The sequence below is a fragment of the Lycium ferocissimum genome, chromosome 3, assembly GCF_029784015.1.
Source record: "Lycium ferocissimum isolate CSIRO_LF1 chromosome 3, AGI_CSIRO_Lferr_CH_V1, whole genome shotgun sequence".
Lineage (NCBI taxonomy): Eukaryota > Viridiplantae > Streptophyta > Magnoliopsida > Solanales > Solanaceae > Lycium > Lycium ferocissimum.
The window spans coordinates 27,657,617-27,678,698 of record NC_081344.1 but is presented as its reverse complement, the minus strand read 5'-3'; the positions used below and the strand labels follow the sequence as shown (position 1 = coordinate 27,678,698).

The following is a 21,082-nucleotide window of genomic DNA, read 5'->3' as shown; positions in this document are numbered from 1 at the left end:
GTCTCCATTTCTAATATAGAATGTGTTATTAAATAGCCTTCGATCATTCGGAAGCTCTTCAAAAGGGCAAGGCTCAAGTTGGATAGTTCGTGACACCCGCTCGGCATCAAGGTAGGTTACAGTTTACCTTTCGGTTAGACTCCCACTAGCGAAGCATATGTAGGAGTTATATATTGACAGGGAAAGCATGCTAGGCCTTCTAGTATGAAGTTGGGATGTAATTCTATTAGGTTGGTTGTTGTTGTTTGTGGGCTTGTCGCCTTATTGCTGTGGTTTGGGCTTGTCGCCTTATTTGCTATGTTGTGACTTGTGTATACATTCATCTCTCTTGTTTATGTCACTTATCATCGAGCAGGGGAATAATCATGAGATTAGGATTGAACTATGATGTGTGTTTATGATAAGACACAAATAAGACTTTGATTTCGATTTATTGTTGATTTGATATCTTGCATGGCATACACTCTCATTTCATATGATGCATTGATATGAACTATGACTTGGTATTGATGATGATGAGTGAGACAAAGGAACATCCGAGGTCTTTTCCAGATAGTGTACAAAAGAGATGAGAATCTGTGATCCGAGATTGTTACCAGAGCGGAATATGTAATACTCGTTGTTCGAGGTTTCTTCCCCGAACAAGGAAGTACATGGATTTCACGGGTCCCCCATGGGTCATGACTATTGAGACATGGAGGTTTCTATCCGTAACATGTGTGTACAAGTTTGAGGTATTTGGCCAGTGCATTGCATATGCATTCACTATTACATTCATTCTTCATCGTTGATTTGTAAGTGGTATTGATATTGAGTTGATTTCATTGTTGATTGGATTCGTGAATGTGCTTGATTGCTTACATGTCTACTTGTTGATTCTTTCTTCATATATGTGAACTAATTGTTGTCGGCTTATGATATCTACCAGTACATAGTGTTTGTACTGATACTACCCTGCTGTACTTTTTTCTGAGTGCAAAGTTTGCTACAAGATCCACTTCAGCACCTCGTGAGTGATTTTCTCGAGGCTTCTAGTGCGAGTTTCCAGGGTGAGCTATGTTCCAGATCCGCAGCCCCGAAACTCTTCTTTATGATATCTGTCCATTGTTCCGAGACAGTGTTTCAGACTCTTTGTATTTGACATTTCAGACTTATGTATTGATAGTGGCTTTTGTACAATACTTAGACCAGATTTTGGGGCATTTGTATTAGTATTCCGCACTTCGTAGTTATTTATATATTGAGACTGCTTAGATATTTCTGTTTCTTTTTGGTATGCTTAAAATGAATATTGAATAAGGGAAGGGTTCAACCACCGGGGGGGGGGGGTAGCGTGGGTGCCAGCTCGACCTACGAGTTGGGTTGTGACAGACTTTAAACTTTTGCAATTAGAATTTCGTGACAGACTTTAAACTTTTGCAATTAGAATTCGATATATATATACATCAATTATCACATAGCTTAGGAGAAAATAGTTAATATTCTGTCTGGTGAATGGGGTATTTATACCAGGATAATATGTGAAATTGTATAACTATTTTTTTTTCATGTGATACACAACAGCAAAGAGATAAATATTATTACTCTAAAAGACACCACATTGATAGCTTGGTTAAATAGAATTCACCTATTCATTATGCTAAAAGTTTGTGACTTTCATAAATATGGATAAGGGCATAAGGCCTAGAGAATGTCCATATTATATCAGTAAGTTTTGGTTCCAATTTTGTCTCATGAACATATCACTAAGACTACATTCTAAACACTTTCACATGTCAACAATCTGTAATCCACTTGGAAAAAAAATTTAGAAGAACTCATGTAATATATCTTTATAGGCTGACATTTATAGTTTGCTAACATACGCTTGTGTTAGTTCATTCCATTGTGAAAATTCAAGACACATTTAGCATAGTTGTGCTTTCACGGTAAAGCCCACGCAATACAAACTTTCATCTCTAGAGAAATGGTTATCCACCATGCTTTCAAAGTCATTCGAGTTTCCTATGTCGTCATTTGAGGCAGCCCCAATAACAATGGTGGAAACACAGCGCACGCAGAATATTTTTTGAATTTGAAAACAGGGGTGACGATGAAAGGATAGATTAAAAGTGGGAAGGTCCTATTCTCAATTTGAAAAACAAAAATATCCCTAAATATTAAGGGATGGACTTCTAGAGGTTCACATAGAACCAAATGACTCAATTACTCCAGATATTATAGTTTAGGCAGATTCTTGCGAAAGATGATGAAATTCATGAACCACCTAAAGAGAAAGGTGCTTAAGATTGCGTAAAATACATGTTTACTGAGCAGGGGCATTTTCTGTAAGTATCAACACAAACTTAAGACCGAAGACAATGTGATATTCAAAACCAAAGGTCGGATCACTATACCATCTTTTTTCTGTTCACAGATGATAAAATCCTACTCCTTGAAGGTGTACTTGCTTTGTCTTAATTCTTCCTCGGGAATAGCCAATAAGGAGGTAGTTTGGTTCAAGCGTTTCTGCAAGAAGCATCAATAGTAAAAGCTTTTAAACAGGATTTAAAAGACGATATTAGAACAAAAGGCTAGAAACTCACATGTGTAGCATCATGTTTACATGTCAAATCTGAGCACTGATGAACTTGGTGATCAAACCTATAATCTACTTTGCAATTACTCAAATTCCTGATTTTCACAAACCAGAAATCAAAATCATTCACTGTATAAGTGAAATACATAGACACTTGTCAACTACAAGAGTTTTAGCAAATACATAGACACTTGTCAACTATAAGAGCTTTAGCAAACAGTTTTATATTTAAAGTTGGCTTTTTTCTTTTATTTATTTACTAGTGAATTTGCCGCATGGTGCGGTTATAAGAAAAATTAGTTCATGTGTATATGAAATTTCTTGTTAATTGATAACTTCTACTAAATACATACAAAATACAAAAACTTAGCAAATATAAAAGGCAAGACATTCATATTAAAAAAAAAAAAATTATTAAATTATTTTAGAAGCTTTACATTGGTTATATTATCTTTGTTTGGTAGATACTTGGTTACCTGTATATTTTTGTCTTATATTTTTTAATATATGCATCTGTAATTATGTTTTGACCAGATGATTTTTTCCACTCGTTGAAATGTTAAAAATAAGAAAGAAAAAAATCAATCAAAGTAGAAAAACAATGAAGAAGACAATGCCAAATTGTTATCTTCGTTGTCAGAATCATGAAAATTTTCTATTTTAGAATTATCTTTTTCTCTCTCCCTACACATTTCTTGTTTTTCCTTTATTATTATCCTTTTACTTTTGGGAAAATTACATCCCAATGCCTTTAGGTAATCTAGCTTACAAAATTTTATCAAATGTATAGATTTTGTATATTTATATGTATAATTTGCATAAATAACACATAATATACATACATATACATATAATCAGTGTATAATTTTTGCATATTTCGGCCATATTAGTAAATAAGTTTGGCCGAACCATACATATTGATAAGTTTCCCTTTACTTTTCATCCTTCATTTTGTTCCCAGTTAATCATTACAAAGTTTGTAAAAAAGAATATTACATTTTTCCTTATCATCTTAATTTTGAATTCATTAGATAATTATAGAGCTTTTAAAATATATTTTATTTTAATAAATAAATACTCATGTATCATTCAAGAAAAAAAGTATTCTTATTGTTATGTAAAGAAATAAAGAGACTAGGGTATAAAGAATAATAGGACAGAGTGCGCATCACAAAAGACAACATATATTAAGGGTGCAAAATGCAAAGAACTCTTCATAAGCCGAATTCATTTCTTTGAAAGTTCCGCATATGCTGTATAAAAAACAAAAAAATCTCTTTTTTTGTTAAAAAAAAAAAAAAAAAAAAAAAAAAGAAACTTATTCTCTTTGAAGTAAAGCTTCCTTTTCAGGCTCATATGGAGAAATGACACACTGACTACTCCTAGATACATTCTCAAAATATGCTCCATCAACAACATCCAAAGCACAGTTGTAATAAGTAAACGTTTTTTTTTACAAGATCTTTGCATAATGGCATTACACATCCTGCAAAGTGCTTAAATAACAGACAACATAATGTACATGAACATTTTAGTTTGCAGAAGACAAGAGTGCCAAACTTCTAATTTCACATCTTTTTGGAACCCCTTCATTAACAAGGAACTTAATGTTTCCCTCCTTCCGAGTCCACAACTCTATAACATTTGGTCTCAGACAAACTCTATTTTATCGAGTTTCAATGAAAGCACATAACAGAGGAAGAACAAGTTGGGAGGAACTGAAAAAATGACAGATTCTATTGATCAGACTGCGTTACTCCACTAGCAACCTCCTTATAAATAGCAGATTCCAACAGTCCACTGAAGGATACCAGCAACTCTTGCTCATTCAAGGAGAAGGGACATGTCCAAACTTAGCTACTTTGGCCTAACGTATATTTACATTTAGCTCTCATGTACAAAGTGGCGGAACTTTCACATTCTAAAAGAACAAAGCAGTTAATAAGTGTGGTCAATAGCATCAGGAAGTGAAGTAGAAGAGTTGGCACTCTTTCTGGTTGGCGCGGGAGTATTTCCTCTTGACTGGCGCTTTGTTGGGACCAGCACGGTACCGTTACTCTCCAACCTATCGTTGAACTCCTCGTATTCATGATCATCATCACCTTTAAAAACAGGATGCAAATATGCATTTTGAAGGTAGTCTTTCAAGTTAAGATTGGGTTCTTTGGCATGTTCTAAAGTATCTTTCCTCCTTGCTTCCTGAAATCCAAGAAGACAAAGTATCCCTTTTAGAGAAAAATAAAATAAAAAAATTGAGATTTAATCTTATAATTCCATGTAACTGTAACAAATCTCTTGCTAATGAAATCTAGCAGTTACATTTGAGATCAACACAGTTAAATCTTTATCCAGAAAAAATGGTGCACATAAATGGAGTTCAGTACTAAATACTTTTGTCAGCACCTCCTTGGTGCTATATTTATAACACACTTACTATTTCTCAGAAGTCCACGTATCATGATCAGAGTTTCTAAAATGCAACAGTTAGAAAAGAATACTCCAATCATATCTTCATGTCAACTTCAGTAACATAACCTACTTCCATTTCTGTCAATATAATAAGATAGAATATGCAGCATGGCTTTTTTGTCTATTATAAAAACCTATTTAGAGAACAAGGCGAGAGGACATCTTCAATTAGTAAATTCCGCTATGAGTCTAATTAAGATGGCATGCACATTAGCTCGCCTGGGAACAAGAGGCTCAGACATTTTTGAATTAATTATCATATGTTTACTAAAGCAAAAGTGGAGATATCAGTAATTTTATCTTGAGTTTATTTCAGGACTTCCATTTAGTAAAGCAACAGTGGAAATATAAATGTGCAACACATTTATATTTGTATTAGTAAGATTGTAAACTTGTACACACCTGCAGTGGATATTTGGTGAATGCTGGCTGATAACGCCCTTTACAGAAGAAGTGAAAAGAGATAGTCAGTACAGGAAGGGCGATAAGGAAAGGTGCTGACTGTGCAGCACGTTTTGTACTTAGCAACCCCAGTAAAGATAGCTGAGAGAAGATCAGAGCGAATATTATACGTCCATGAACATCTGGCCAGAATGCTGCTCCACTTTCATACTTTTGATGGTATACATTTATAATCTGCATAATATCAGAAAGCAACCCATCAGAAAAGCTAAATAGGCAGTGCTGATTATACGTGGGCATACAAGTCAGCAAACATCTAGAGTTACATGCAGTGTAGCAATCTCGAACAAATATTGCTAGGAGATCAGCGAACACATCTTCTATCCAATCTTATTTGGGATACATACATTTTGGGACTGCTCAGAAGAATAATAGCCATGAATGTAGGTTTTGTATATTTAAGTATAAATATACATATAGTATACATTGTATACACAAATATACATATAACATACAAAAGCAATGTATAGGAATTGTATAGTTTGGCTAGATCCCGTAATTATTTCGGACAACGGACCAAAAAATTAAAAAGCCCATTATTTTGCCCATCAGAAAAGCTAAATAAGCAGTGCTGATTATACTTTATCATACAAGTCAGCAAACACCTAGAGTTACAATTAAGAATAAGAAGACTTAGAAAGCCAAAAGATAACCTGATGACGGAACACAATATATGCAAGGGCAAAGAACACCAGTATGAAAGGAAGCAGAAATGGCGTGACTACAGCATAGACAAGGCCCAACAAGAAGTATAATTGTATCTGTGGTTCTCCAGTGTTGAAATCGAGGCTTCCAGGATCCATCGCCTTCTCTCTATCCCTTTCAGTTTTGACCAAGAAAAAGTTCTTCAAATGGAAGATTATTAGTGGCTTCAACCTTAGGATCTCTCCAGCAATACCGGCCCACCCGTCAACCATTATGTAAGTTATGAAGAAAGTTGCTTTCATTGGGATAGCAACACCGATTGTTTTAGGGATTCTGAGGCAAAAGACAGAATCTTTTAGTACTTAAGAAGCATAGTATTCAAGTAAAGGATATAGAAGATTCGAAAATTGCATATAAAGGGAAGCTAGTCATAGCATAATTCGCAGGAATAAGGGGCAATGAATAGATATTAGAGACATATTTCCTTATTTAAATGCTTCACAAGCTAAGACACAATGACGGTTGCTGCAATTTTGTCCATGCCATTAGCAAGCAAAGGAAAAAAGTCCTATTTTGCTGTCGTCCTAATTCATTACCGTCGATTTAAAACTTCTTCTTTCTAGCACTTTATTATCTGGACAATTATGTTAGCTTTGACAGACCATTGCCAAACCGGTAGCAGGTGGATATGTATTCTTACTAAATAACTTATCAAGTACTCAAAGCTCCTAAAAGTTGAACCTCACTTGTGTCAAACCTATGTCTAGTGGCGGAACTAGGATTTTCCCAGAGGGAGTCAAAATATAAAAAAATAGATATACACAATGTCAAGGGGATTCAGCATATTGTATATATTCACAAAATAAAATAAAAAAGTTGATCTATCTACGCACTACAATAGACATGGAAGAAGACAATAATTCTATTTTGGATGGAAGAAGACAATAAGGGTGTGTTCGGTATGGAGGAAAACATTTTCCGAAAAATATTTTCCAATTTTCCCATGTTCGTTTGATCAAAAATTTTGGAAAACATTTTCTTTAGGAAAACAAGTTCCTAAAAAATGTGAAAAATGACTTCCCTAATAAAAGTACAGAAAACAAGTCTATAAGTGAATTCCACCAACCACCCAACCCACCCCCCAACCACTCCCACAACCCCACCCCTTCCCCCACCCCACCCCTCCCCCACCCCTAGCAAAAAAAAAAAAAAAAATTAAATTTGTTTTGAAAAAAAAGTTTTGAATTTGTTTTGGTTTATTGCACCACCCCACCCCATGGCCACGCGCAATCAAACCCCACCCCTACGCCACCCCCACCCAACCCCCAACCCCCTCCCAAAAAAATTAATTTTGTTTTGAAAAAAAAGTTTTGAATTTTTTTTTGTTTGTTTTTTGCACAACCCCACCCTACTCCGCCCCACCCCCACGCCACCCACCCCTTCTCCACCCCCACCCCCTCCCAAAAAAAAAATTAATTTAGTTTTGAATTTTTATTTTTTGCACCACCCCACCCCCACCCCCCCCCCCCCAAAATTAATTTTGTTTTGAAAAAAAAGTTTTTGAGTTTTTTTTTTTTTTTTGGTTTTTTTTGCACCACCCCACCCCACCCTGCCCCACCCCCTCCCAAAAAAAAAATTAATTTTGTTTTTGAAAAAAAGTTTTGAATTTTTTTCTTTTTTTTTTGGTTTTTTGCACCCCACTGCCTCACCACCAACCCCCCCCCCCCCACACACACCAAAAAAATTAATTTTGTTTTGAAAAAAAAGTTTTGATTTTTTTTTTTTTTTTGGGTTTTTTGCCCCACCCCCCCCCCCCCCCCCCCCCCAAAAAAAATATTTTTGGTTTTTTGCCCCACCCCCTCCAAAAAAAATTGAGGGTGGAGGGGTGGGTGGTTGTGGGGATTGGTGTGGTATGGGTCCACACTGGGGGGGCGAGGGGGGATGTGGTGGTTTATAAAATCCATAAAAAAAATTAAATACTTCAAAAAAAAAATTGGGGGTGCGGGGTGTTAGTGGGGTTGGCGTTGGGGCGGGGGGTGGTGGTGGGGTTGGGCGTGGGGTTGGGGTGAAGTTGTGGGGCTTGGGTTGGTATTTTCCTGAAAATATTTTCTACCAACCAAACGAAAATGAGAAAATGAGAAAATAAGTAAGAAATTCACTTATTTTCCGCTACCCAAACGAACATGAAAAAATAAGTAAAAATTCACTTATTTTCCAAGAACACATTTTCCAGGAAAACATTTTCCTTCATACCGAACACACCCTAATTCTATTTTGGACTTACTCATTTGTTGACTGATGAAGAAAAGTATTTAGCTGATCAAATGCAGCTCCTGCAATTATGCTCCCGAGAAACACATTGACAAAGTTAAAGATGTAGTATTTAGATGCGGATCTTCTTTCCAGAGCTGATATACTTTCCCAGCCCTCAAATTTGGACATCAGCATCAATATAGTTGGCAAAAATATGAGAAAGATCTTCAAAGCAATCCCAGGTAGAAAACCTTGGATGAATGACTTGATGAAAGGTCTGCACAAAAGATTGGGTTGAATTATTGGTACAAAGACCTAAGCATAAAATGGATAACCGTATTTGCTGTGTGTGTTGGGGGTCGCACAAGTCTAACAATCATGCTTGACACAAAGCAACAACTCAGACAACATCATGTTCATTTGCATAATTACCAAATAGAACGGTGAGAAATAAGGGGGGGAAGTCTATAAAGTGGGCATACTCACATGTCAATGATAACTTTTAGGAATGGGGCTATTTTCATGATCCCCTCGATACTTGCAAGGGATTGGACAAATGTGATGGGAATCATGAAGAAGAATGTTAGGAAAAAGAATGCAACACCGATTATGAGCCTCCTAATAGTTAAATATACATAGGGAATCGCCAGGTTTTTCCAATATACATCACGCGGCTCTGGAGCCCATTCAGTTAACCACAAAGTCGGATTTCGTGATTGCTGAGTTTGAGCACAAACAGCAGCACCCCACCGTGTCTTGAATGAGACAAATGCCGCTGGCATAATAGATTTCGGGTCATTTTTAACCCGCTCTCTCTCTTCATCTATCTACAAATAAAGCCAGACATTGGTAAAATGAAAGCTAATCTACAGTAATAGCAATAAAAAGAATAAAGGTAACAAGCTCTAAAGTTACATGATTGACATAAAGATTTCTTCTTTTTTTTTTTTTTCCTTTCTTTTTTTGTTTTTTTGTTGTTTTTGTTGCAATAAACAGAAATGCATGGGATGCCTGAAAGCACCGAATCTTCCAAAGCTTCGAGCCTTAAGAGCTTTTTTTCCTTTTCTAAACAAATAAAAGCATTTGGTATCTATGGACCATATGATGCCAAAAGTACTACTGAAGACACTTTCAGGTTTACTCAAAGATATGTTACCTCTTTCGATAGTCTTTCAACTTCAGTTGTCTGATAGTTGATTGCATCCACTTTATTTCCACAAAGGCCATGGAAACGAGTCTGCAAATTTGAGAAGGAATTTACAAGTACAAATTAGGCTTGATGTAGAGAATTAGCGGAGCATCGTAGAATATTTTAAGATATCCTAAAAGAGAAATAAATAATGTCCAAAGTGATGGACTAACTCGAGTATACATCCATACCTTCATCATGGGCCGTTTTGATTGATTTCTAGAATACTTTAGATGGTAATAATCAAGCCAATTTTGCTTACTCTTCTTCTCCTTAACCAATTTTGCCAGTTTGTTGGCATTGTAAACAACCTGCAGTAAAATCCAACTATATGAATAAAGATTATTAACTTTTATTAGAACAAATTTTAAACTGCAATTAACAATTTGAAACAAATTATCCTATTAATTGTGATATCTGACATAAAAATGACTTTTCAAGAACTGAATTTGACTCTCTTATACATTCATCTGTAACAAAGGAACCATCCAATTTTCTATTCTTCTCCATTTCTGAATTATATCTATCTTTTTTCCTCATAAAGACGACATTAATATCTTCAAATAGTAATGCTGTTGTACTTCGACATGCTTATTAGCGATAAAATCTCAAGATGACAAATATCAAGTAGTCACAAGACGACGTTAAAAAAACAATGATACGATACAGTTCTGTTAACAGCTAAGTCTTACATAAACGAGACTATTCACGAGACAATAAACGATATATCTCTTTATCAATGATTCCGCTCATGCACATATCATATACATGTATTTCATCAATTACAAACCTGATGTGTGAGGTAATGATCTGTATGATTAACCAGGAAAAAGTGCTCGACACATTCACTGACTGATTCATCTGTGTCAGGTGGAACGTTTCTGACAAGGACCTGACAACAATCAAGTTTTCTATCAGACACTGTTCAAAATTGCAATTGGAAGTTGATATTACCAGTATCTAGTAAAACTGGTCAAACGACATTAGCGATTGTAGTATTTGAATAATGAGAATCATGATCATTTTGAGATATTCCTAAAGAGAGGGAGTCAGAACTGTTATGTGTGAAGAGATCCAAGGGTAATCCTACACTTAGTGATACTAAGGAAAAAAAAAAAAGGCTACCCATTACAAACCTATCTATGCATAAATTGTTATATTTATTCATTTTTCATGCAAAAAAGGTTATATTTCTAATTTTTAAACACTAAAAACAGAATGAAAACTTGTAAATTGTTAAGACTGAATAATTTCATATTTCTGTTAAACATACTGTAAATTGATCAGGGCGACGTTTTTCAGATGCAAGAAACTGCAGTCTCATAGCTGCAACTTTTTCATACTCCTTTTGTAAGACAAAGCATGTCCAAACTGTCGAGGCATAGGCCATAATGATATGAGTCCAAAACCTGAAAAGATCCCGTTTAATACAAGTCATGCAAAAAACAATTTACATAGCTTGTGAAGATAAAGCAACCAGAAACATATCGCCATGTACTTTAAAAATGAATTTTTAATGTGAAATCTAGACTCCAATCCACACAGGAAGTGAACCTCCTTTTCTTTTTTCTTTTTTTTTGCTTTGATAAGTCATATGAACTGATCATCATAATGTTGCATTATATAAGTAGGTATCAGAACTAGAACTTGGTAATGATTAGTCTATTGCATCAAATACTTGAAAAAAGAGAAGTTGCCTAACCTCTGTGATCCGAGTGGAACATTTGAAATGGAAAGCTTATCAATGTCACTGTAAGTAAACCCGGACTTCATAAGTGTTCTATTTGTCCAATTAACAGGTACCAGAACAGTAAAAGCAAGCAATGTAATAGGTACAAATATTTTTAGCCTGCAAATCAGAAGCCATAATCGCCATCAGATATTCAGCTCCTAAGTGTAACTCAAAAGTTCAGCTAAATACCCTTTGCAAGAGCTGGATAGTATAAATTATAAAAGATTAAACTAACCCTGTAATTTAAAGATGTGAGAAATTAAACGGTCAGCGTTGAATGCAATCAATTAGCTTCTACAGTAGAGAAATGATGTTTTTTTTTTTCGTTGTTTCACAGTGTTTTTATTCTTATTCGAAGTCTATCCTATCAAAGATAGAGCTTCATAAAAGGTGAAAATCCATTCACATCAATCAATAGCACACATTAAAAGGAGAAGAAACTATTTTTTCGTAGAATACATGGATTTCTATCGAATTCATTGCTAGTGAACTTCATATTTGAAAAAAGAACTACTATAGTTCGCTTTATTGCATGCTAAACTACATGGTTTACATTTGTAAAAGACCTTTTATAGACATTCAATTCTCAAAAGACTAAGCTCATATTGGTGGGGATTTAATGGGAAAAAACCAGAAGCGTCCTGTATTAACAAAAGGCAGCTTCACAAGCATAAATGTAGATAGTAGTAATAAGAAGGAAGTATCAATTATGTTGTATAAAAGCAATGTAACAGTTCAAAAAACTAAACTGTTCCTATTATCACTTATAATATATATGGCAGTCTCTTAGTTCATAAGGTTACGAAAAAATAGAAATTAAGCTAAAAAGAATTCAGTATTTCCCTTTCAAAACATGATGTGTCTCTTCCCACAACTGATAAAGGAACTAAAGTTCATTAAGCATGTACTACTTGACATTGCAACGGCACGATTAGGGGCGGAAAAAGTAGCCCATGAAAACATAAGATACGCTCTTGAGAACCTCTATCTCTTTCTTCAAAGCCTCATTCGAAGCCTGTCAGTCTTACATACAGTATATTACCCGCAAGTTCCGCTCCGCGTAGATGGTTGTCTTCTTTTCAAAAGCAGGAACACGTAGTCACGGTTTCAGTCCCCGCTAAAGCAATTGTGACTGGTCTCCATTCATAAATAACATTTTCACATATTCGTAGGACTAGTTCGACTGACTCTACGCCTGCGACATGCACGGGGCGGATGACTACCGAACCCCCAAGTTTTACCCGCCCATTTATTAGATCAACCCATCTAAAAATTGGGTTGATATGTAGCCCAGCCCAAATTGACCCATGAGAAACCTTGTCAAAATATTTTTTTAAAAAAATAAAAAACACAATTTTCTTTATATGGTATGTTATAACAACAACAAGAACATACTCAGTACAATCCCACAAGTGGGGTTTGAAGAGGGTAGAGTGTACGCAGACCTTACCCCTGCCTTGGGAGGTAGATAGACTTTTTATTAGGTACTTAATAAATTATAAAGAACAAACAAAGAAATTAAAACTTAATAAGAACTGGGCGGATTGGATTATGACCCCCTTTTTAGCCCAACCTTTACAGGCCAAGTAACTTTTGGGCGGGTCAATAACTGGGCAGGTTGGATTATGACCCGTTTTTTAGCCCATTCATTAACTCAGCCATTAAACCCTCCCAAATTCAGTCCAACCCGCACATTTGACGCCCCTAGGCACGATATATGTTGAAACAAATGACATAAATAATTAGAGAGGCATACCCTAGCAAGTAGATCCTTAAATAAACAGTAGAGTCTAATCCTGCATGGTCAATGAGCTCAAGTTCAGGCATTGTGAGTGCATCTGGTACCCAATTCAGAAACCTTATGTATGCCCTCCAATCCAAATTAACAACTTTTTTAAGAAATCCACCAGACTGCGTTGGACTGTTTCTCAAACCCTTAAAATACCATTTTGGAAAGTACACTCTGTCATTTATTGGTTGAAGCCTCAGAATTGCAAATGCCAAAAGAAAAATAAATGCAGAGAGAATATTTATAGCTGCAGAAACTCCTATATCTCCCAGTGTTGCCATCTTCTAATCTACCTGTAAAAAAATGTTATAAATGGATGATCAAATTTCTCTCAATCAACTATGTATACCTTAATCCTAAAAGCAGAATGAGAAAATAAGATTCATTGACCATATTACAGAACTCTAAAAATATTCCACTAAATATGCATGTGTTACAGGGTATTCAAGAATTCAGCAGAAAACATCATAACTAGATAAAATAAGTTAGAGAAAATAGCACAGTTTGGCTAAATCAGCCCAAAGATACTCTTAACGTGGTGTGATATTATCCGCTTTGGGCCAAGCCCGAAAGGTTTTCTTACAGCTTCATAATCTTTTCAGCTACCAATGTGCTGCACACCCAACGAGCAGTTACTTTCTTTATCTTACAGGTTTATGTTTATCATTTACGAATTCATGAAAAGAAAAAAGAAAGAAAGAAAGATAAATTTGGAAATAGTTGAATGAGTTGAACCAGCTTCTCAGTTCTGCTTTTTTCAATTACTAATCACGATAGGAAAAGAAAAGACAAGTTAATGAGAACAACTTATAGCCACACAGATATGCATACATGCATACAAATTAAGAAAACAGAAATAATGAATTCTTACAAGGAGACAAATTTTTCTAGTAAAAAATCCATTTGTTGATCATACTGAAACACTTAAAAATTCATAAATGTAAAACTCATTTTCATACACTCAAGAAAACTAAAATGCATCAAAAAAAAAAAATCATACAGTTTGTGAGTTTTACTTGGCTGTTTGTGAAAGCCAAAGATGATGCTGCAACACAGAGAAAGTTATAGAACAGTTGCTGATGGAAGAGTATATGGATTACCTCAAGCCAAGAACATTCCCAAAATTTTATAAGTATATTTTCTTTCTTTCTTTCTTTCTTTACTCTTCCACTTTAACTAAACCGCAAGCCAAATACTTGTAGATTCTTGAATATGTTAATTTAATGTAGCATTCTCTACAATATTCTATACCTTAAGTCCGAGTATGTGCAATTGTTCCTACTTGCAATGGAATTTCGAGAACCCATATGGTTTTTTTTTTTTTGTTTGAATTGTATTACTAGTCCCTCCGTCTTAATTTATGTGACATGGTTTGACTAGGCATGAAATTTTAAAAAAAAAAAAACTTTTGAAACTTATGATTTAAAATAAGTTATAAATATTTGTATGGGTTTAATATTATTTCATTAAGGGTAAAAAAATAAGGTTTTAAGTTAAGTTATCTCTAAATATGAAAATGTATCATTCTTTTTAGATAAACTAAAAAAAAAGTGTTTCACATAAATTGGACATAAAGGGTTGATATATACTGTTAATTAAGCAAGTTATTTCATTCTATATAATAATATTTGGCCGATCATGTAATATGTTAATAACAATTAAATAATGAAGAAAATATAAAAGTAAAAGTTACTAGTAATAATTTAGATTATGTTTGGTCAAGTGTCTAAAAACTGCTTATTTTGAGAAATGATTTTTTTAAAATTACTTTTGGTGAGAAGCAATCTGTGTTTGGCTAATTCATTTAAAAAGTGTTTTTAATAAACAAATTATGCTTGACTAATCTTTTTAAAAAGTGTTTTTAAGTGTCAAAGTAAGAAAAAGGACAAATATCAATGAAATCATTTTAAATATGTTATGAAAAACTTTAATTAAGTTTTACTTTTATTTAATTAAAATTAGAGAGAACATATTAAAATTTTCAATCAATATAATACATAGATATGTCAAAAAGTATTAAATATTGGTATAATAAGTAACTGTAATTATATTTTTATCAATTAAATATATCATTGAGATCTCATTAAGAATACAAATGAGTTGTTATACGTAAATATGTATGATTAAAAATTAATAAATTAATGAGGATCCACTTGATATATATATATATATATATATATATATATATGGTACGGATATTTTTGTCCCAAAAAAATAATTTTCTGGTTCTGCTTCTACTTTTTTGAAGAAGCAGAAATTTTAATTTCTCCAATCGCAGAAAAATTGTTTCTGCCTCAACTTAAAACTAGTTTTATTTATCGGTCAAACACTTCAAATTTTCAAGAAAAGTCCACCCCCAAACCCCCCGCCCCAACCCCGAAGTAAGTGCTTTTGGCTCAAAATGGCTTGGCCAAACAGGCTCTTAGTTGATACCGTTAGTTTTTAGCAAAAGAAATTTAGGAAAAAAAACAGAGAAAGTTCAAGAGAGAGAGAAACATTGGCTATGAAATTAAAGGAAATCTATTTTATTAATAACTCGTAGCTTCAATTTTTAACTGAAAATAGAAAAATATACTACTGACTTATCTGAAAAGTCAAATCACAAAGGAGGAAACTAACTCCTATATTCAAGCCACAAAGGACTCTAACAGAAAACAATTTGCAATCCTAAAAGTTAGCTACTGTTAAACTAATTTTCTGCAAAATTTTTTTAAATTGATTTTCTGCAAACTTTTCAGAGATAATTCAGTTATCTATTTTATTTTTGTAATATCATGAGACATATTATCAACACTCCTCTTTGGATCAGAAATTGTAGATTGTAGTCTTGGCTGAAATTGACCTCGTGAATAAATCTGTCAATTCTTTAGTCTTGCAGTTAGCTTGATTCACTTCTCCAAGTTGCAACTCTTGATTATCAACAAAAGATTCTAGCGTGTGTTCATCTTCTGTTGGTTAATGAGTTAATTTTTACCTCTCATTTTAATTCGTAAAAGTTTTACGCTTAGTGGCATCAAAGATTCGACAATATACTTGTCTTCAAATAGAAATTTAAATCATTTTTTCATTAGCTGGCCAACATTCAACAAATTTTATTGATATCAGACACGTTGTCACGCCCCGAACTATGACCTGGGCATAACACGGCACTCGGTGCCTGTCTGCATGTGACCGAGCGAACCAACTGGCTGGCTGAATCAACATGTGATATCAAAACATACTAAATGCGGAAATAACACTGACACATGCTGATCTACTAAAAGTCTGATTAAAATATCATAAATGCAGAAATATTGAGTAAGTACGAAAGTCGAATAAGTAGCGAAACAAGGCTAACACAAAAGCTGCTAAACATCTGATTGACTGGACTATAGTCTACAAAGCCTCTAAAGAGTACTGAACTGCTAACGTTACCGGGACAAGGCCCCCGGCATACCTCACTGACTGAACTACTATAAAGAATGAAAGTATAATAACGCCCTGAGGGAATTGGGGCTCACCAAGCAGCTGATACGAGAATGTCCTAGCGAGCAGAATCATCAATCTGTAAACCGTTACCTGCATCGCGAGATGCAGGCCCAGGGCAAAAGGGACGTCAGCACATTTGAATTGCACTGGTATGTAAAGCAACTGAAAGAAAGAACTGTAAATACTGAACTGATAATTGATAACTAAACTGAAATAAGGAAGTAAAGATATGAATACTCCCTGTTCTGATTGAGCAACTACCTGTTAATCTGAGTAAATAATCTGCGGCCTCAGGCCCAATATATATGTGCACAAACTGCTCCATATGGCCCAAGTATACGTATACACAACTGCAGCCTTAGGCCCAATAACAAGATGTTCATCATTAAGACAATTCACATAAAAGAACTGAGAACCATACTGAAAGATACAACACTGAAATCTTTGGGCAATGATTCACTCAGACATGTATTCATGGACTTATTATGAGAACTGAAGCTTTAACTATTTATAAACATGCTGAGTATTCTAGACTAAGACTCATTGATATCACACATAAGTCTATATTGATTACGTACTGATCTCACAACATTCAGAATGAAAGTCATGAATGAATTATGAAACTAGAGAATAGAAGTTCTGCAACTATTCAAAGAACCAAGCTTAACTATATTTCTGAGGCATTTTGTAACGTTGTAAAAGAACGTGGCGTAGGGAGAATCATTAACATTCCCAAACGTAGAGAGTTAGCCTCACATACCTTAATTCTGGTTAGCCTCACATACCTTAATTCCGGTTAGCCTCACATACCTTAATTCCGGCCTTTGAGCATAATATATAACGTTTGTCAACCCTTTCAACTTTAATCTATAGCAACACAAGTCAAAGGGATTCTATATTAGCAATAATATCCATGCTTTGGTCACCTAAGCATTTTATCAAACACTTGGTGGGCATAAAGCTCCACAAGCTTCATTAATGGTGTTCTCTTCACCCAATTCTCATTCTATTACTTCTAGGTGATTCTACAATCTCAATTTGATGAAATTAACATTATTCTTCATCACCCATATGATTACAGCAATCCTAAGTTAATAATACAAAATCCTAGCATAGTTCATATGATACTCTCTATCAAACCCATTTATTATTCTCCCAAGAACTCATTAGTTCACAACTATAAGTGATTAGAGAGTAGAAGTATTACCTTTTTGAAGTTCAATCATCTTGAATTCGGATTCTAGGGTTCTTTTGTCCAAGACGAAGATTCAATCGATAATCTATGGAATAGATGAGGATTCTAGCTTTAATCTTTGTTAGATTGAAGTAATAATCAATGAGGTTTGAATAGGAACTCACCTTGGATGATTTTTGGAAGCCCTAAGGTGCTTTCTCTCTAGAAAAACGGTTTCGAATGAAGTGAAAAAAGTTTTTTGGAGTTGGGTATATAAAAAATTCGAAAAAAGGTTGTTTCAGGCATAATTTGGCCTAGCGCGTTGCCTCGGGCATCGCAGGGGGGGACGCACTAGGCCTATAATACAGGAACCGATGAATTTTACACTTTTCAGCGACTTTGGCCTAGCGCGACGCTCGGGGCGTCGCCCAGGGTGATGCGCTAGGCCATTTCTAACAGCGTTTGGTAAATGGGCATAACTCCTAACAAAAAGCTCCGTTCAGCCTCCACAACATATCGTTGGAAAGGTATTTCAAATATCCACAACTTTCATGCTTTCATTTTTCTCAAATTCTCAACGGATTTTCACGAAATTGGAATGGAAGGCAGACGTATCGAAAACTTAGCCTATTCTATCGAATTATAAGGGTCTTACTATTAGCCATCTTGCAACGATCATATCTCCTTACTCCGATCTTTGATTGGCCTGTTCCTTATATGGATGGAAAGATATTTCTACGTACTACAACATTCATTAAGGGTACTTTCCCAAATTTCCAACTAATCAAGGGGTTACAGCTGCCCAAATAGGCCTATCAACTATTTTTGCAAAACGTTCAAACCTTCAGTTTTTCCACTAAAACTCTAACGAAACGAGTCTAACCATAGTTCTAAGATACAGGGTGTAACACACATACAGAACATCTAAAATTGCTTTTGTACCTGAACATGTTTTGATTGCAGCGGTCGCTTTTTCTTTTGCAGGAATTTGACCCCATTCCCGATTCTCACTTTCTTATTTTCTGGAAACTAAAGACACACTATTTCTTAAAATCATATATTTGTGAATTACCGGATAATATATGCTAATAATCCTTTCTCTGATATGTATTGTCACCGTAAATATAATTAACCCCTACTGTAATTTTTATATGGTATATGCCATACTCCCTATAAATTTTACAAATTTATGGCATAAACTTCTGTTGTCGCCTCATAATGAATTTCCTAACTTGTCAATATTCCTTAATTAATAAGGACGTTGACCCTTGCGAACTTTACCAGAAGAGGCTTACAAGGAAATTACTTATCCTTCACAACACGAAACTAAAAGAGACATAAGAACAGGATTCATTCTTTGTGAAAGCTGACTTGGGACACATATTCAGTTTTATCTGAGCAATTTCATTGGTCCAAGGCGTATCGACAAATTCAGGTTGACTGATACAAATTACAAAGAGCCCGTTTGGCTTAGCTGATCTAAAGCATTTTTTTGCGCGGATTGCCCTTCTTTTGGGGTGGTCTTTAAATTTAGCCCCTCATATTTGTGGTCTTTAAATTTTGCTCCTCATATTTGTGATCTTTAAGTTTTGTCCTTCGCTTAAAAAGGTGAGCGAATACCTGAGGTTCTGCGTTCGAATCCCCGCTTAGGCATAAAATAAAAAAATAATTTCGCAAGGCAACGCTGGGGAGCGTGTATGCCGGATCCGTTATACACTCCTTAAAGAAAAACTAAAGTTATTCCGAATCTGGCATAACTAAAAGTCTACCCCATAAGTCAAAACTTTTCCTTAAGGCATAGTTTATTTATGCCTTATGGGGCAGACTTTTAGTTAAGATATAACCAAAAGTATGCCCCATAAGGCAGAACTTTTCCTTAAGGCATAGACTTTGCCTTATAAGGCAAACTTTTGGTTATGCCTTAAGGAAAAATTCTGCCTTATGGGACATACTTTTAGTTATGTCGTATGGGGCGCACTTTTGGTTAAAAAGCGTAACTAAAGTATAGCGCGTAAGGCGGAACTTTTCGTAGGCGTAACTAAAGTTTGCTTTGAAAAGTAAAAAAAATAAAATATATATGCCTCAAGGCAAACTCTACCCCCTCCGGCAGAGCGAAATTCAAATTCTACCTTGCGATTTTTTTTTTAAAATTTTTGACTGAACGGGGATTCAAACCCGAAACCCATGGATTTTAGATGAAGGGCAAAACTTAAAGACCAGTAATTTGAGGGACAAAATTTAAAGACCACCCCCAAAGAAGGGCAATTCTGCAAATTGCCTATCTAAAGTAGCTGATAAGCATTAAGTGCTGATAAGTATTTTTAAGTGTTGAAGCTGATTTAATAAATAAGCAAATACGCATTTGGATAAAAATGCTGAAACTGATAATAAGTTGTTGAAGTGTTTGGCAAATAAAAAAGTGCTGATAAGCATTTTTTCTGTTAGAATGACTTAAATACCCTTAAAGTTGTTTATACTAATAAGAACGTAAATTCCAAATTAATTCAAATACAAAATAATTTATGCCTCATTTATTTTTAATGTAAAATTTATTAGATAAAATTATTTCGTATGAATATAAATTATTTTATGATAATCTAAATTACAATCATAAGCTTTAATAAAATAATTACTCCTTCTGTCCCAAAAAGATTGTCCTCTTTCTATATTTAGAAACAATTTAATTTTATGAGATGATTTACAATCACACAAATATCTAAGACTTATTTTGGACCACACATTTCAAAAGTCTTCCTTTATTTCTTAAATTTTGTGCCAAGTCAAAAGAAGACAATCTTTTTGGGATGGAGAGAGTAATAATTATACCAAAATTCGTTTGTATAACATACTCAAATAGCACACAAAATATTTGAATACGTGATAGAGAGGGTTAGGGGTTTTGTTAGAGTAAGGCCGTATTTCAGGGATTACAAAATAATATTAGGGATTGAATATTAAAAGTCTTGGTCAAACTAAAAGTGTTTATAAGCAAAGGGTATTTCAGAGATTACAAAATAATATTAGGGATAAAATAGTAAAAGTTTTGGTCAAACTAAAAGTGCTTATGAGCTAAAAAATAATAAGTTGGGGGAAGCCAACTTATGACTTATTGCTTATTTTAGCTTACAAGTACTTGATTTATAATTACTTTTATTTTTACCAAACACACAGATAAGCCACAAAATGCTTATAAGCTCGTTTGACCAGCTTATAAGCTTAGCCAAACACCCTCAAAGTATTATCGCATCAACTATAATTTGTGACAATTTACTAGAAATAAGTTTTCAAGCCAAAACCTGTCCCTCCAAGAATTCAGTTAATGA

General features: G+C 34.5%; 1 protein-coding gene across 4 annotated transcripts; it reads right to left on the bottom strand.

The window, feature by feature from the left end:
- Window positions 1–4,291: 4,291 nt before the first annotated feature.
- On the bottom strand, window positions 4,292–14,365 carry LOC132050139 (calcium permeable stress-gated cation channel 1-like). 4 transcript variants are annotated; one of them, XM_059441208.1, is made up of 12 exons: window positions 14,218–14,365; window positions 13,085–13,410; window positions 11,299–11,445; window positions 10,870–11,005; window positions 10,387–10,488; window positions 9,788–9,907; window positions 9,564–9,644; window positions 8,894–9,234; window positions 8,439–8,684; window positions 6,163–6,487; window positions 5,450–5,683; window positions 4,292–4,777 (listed from the first exon to the last, which is right to left on the bottom strand). In XM_059441208.1, the coding sequence occupies exons 2-12, from the start codon at window positions 13,396–13,398 to the stop codon at window positions 4,517–4,519; spliced, it is 2,307 nt and encodes a 768-aa protein (XP_059297191.1). In that variant the 5' UTR covers window positions 13,399–13,410; window positions 14,218–14,365; the 3' UTR covers window positions 4,292–4,516. The 4 variants fall into 4 exon arrangements, with proteins under 4 accessions (XP_059297191.1, XP_059297190.1, XP_059297193.1 ...); XM_059441207.1 differs by having other exon boundaries at window positions 14,118–14,260; XM_059441210.1 differs by having other exon boundaries at window positions 14,134–14,232.
- Between the last annotated feature and the right edge of the window lie 6,717 nt (window positions 14,366–21,082).

Excerpts from the sequence above, each read along its gene's own strand:
- LOC132050139 (XM_059441208.1), bottom strand. The coding sequence starts at position 13,398 with ATGGCAACACTGGGAGATATAGGAGTTTCTGCAGCTATAAATATTCTC. Across the intron at positions 11,446-13,084 it reads TTAAGGATCTACTTGCTAGG|GCTAAAAATATTTGTACCTA; the intron begins GTATGCCTCTCT and ends TCTGATTTGCAG. Across the intron at positions 4,778-5,449 it reads TCACCAAATATCCACTGCAG|GAAGCAAGGAGGAAAGATAC; the intron begins GTGTGTACAAGT and ends CTTGGATTTCAG.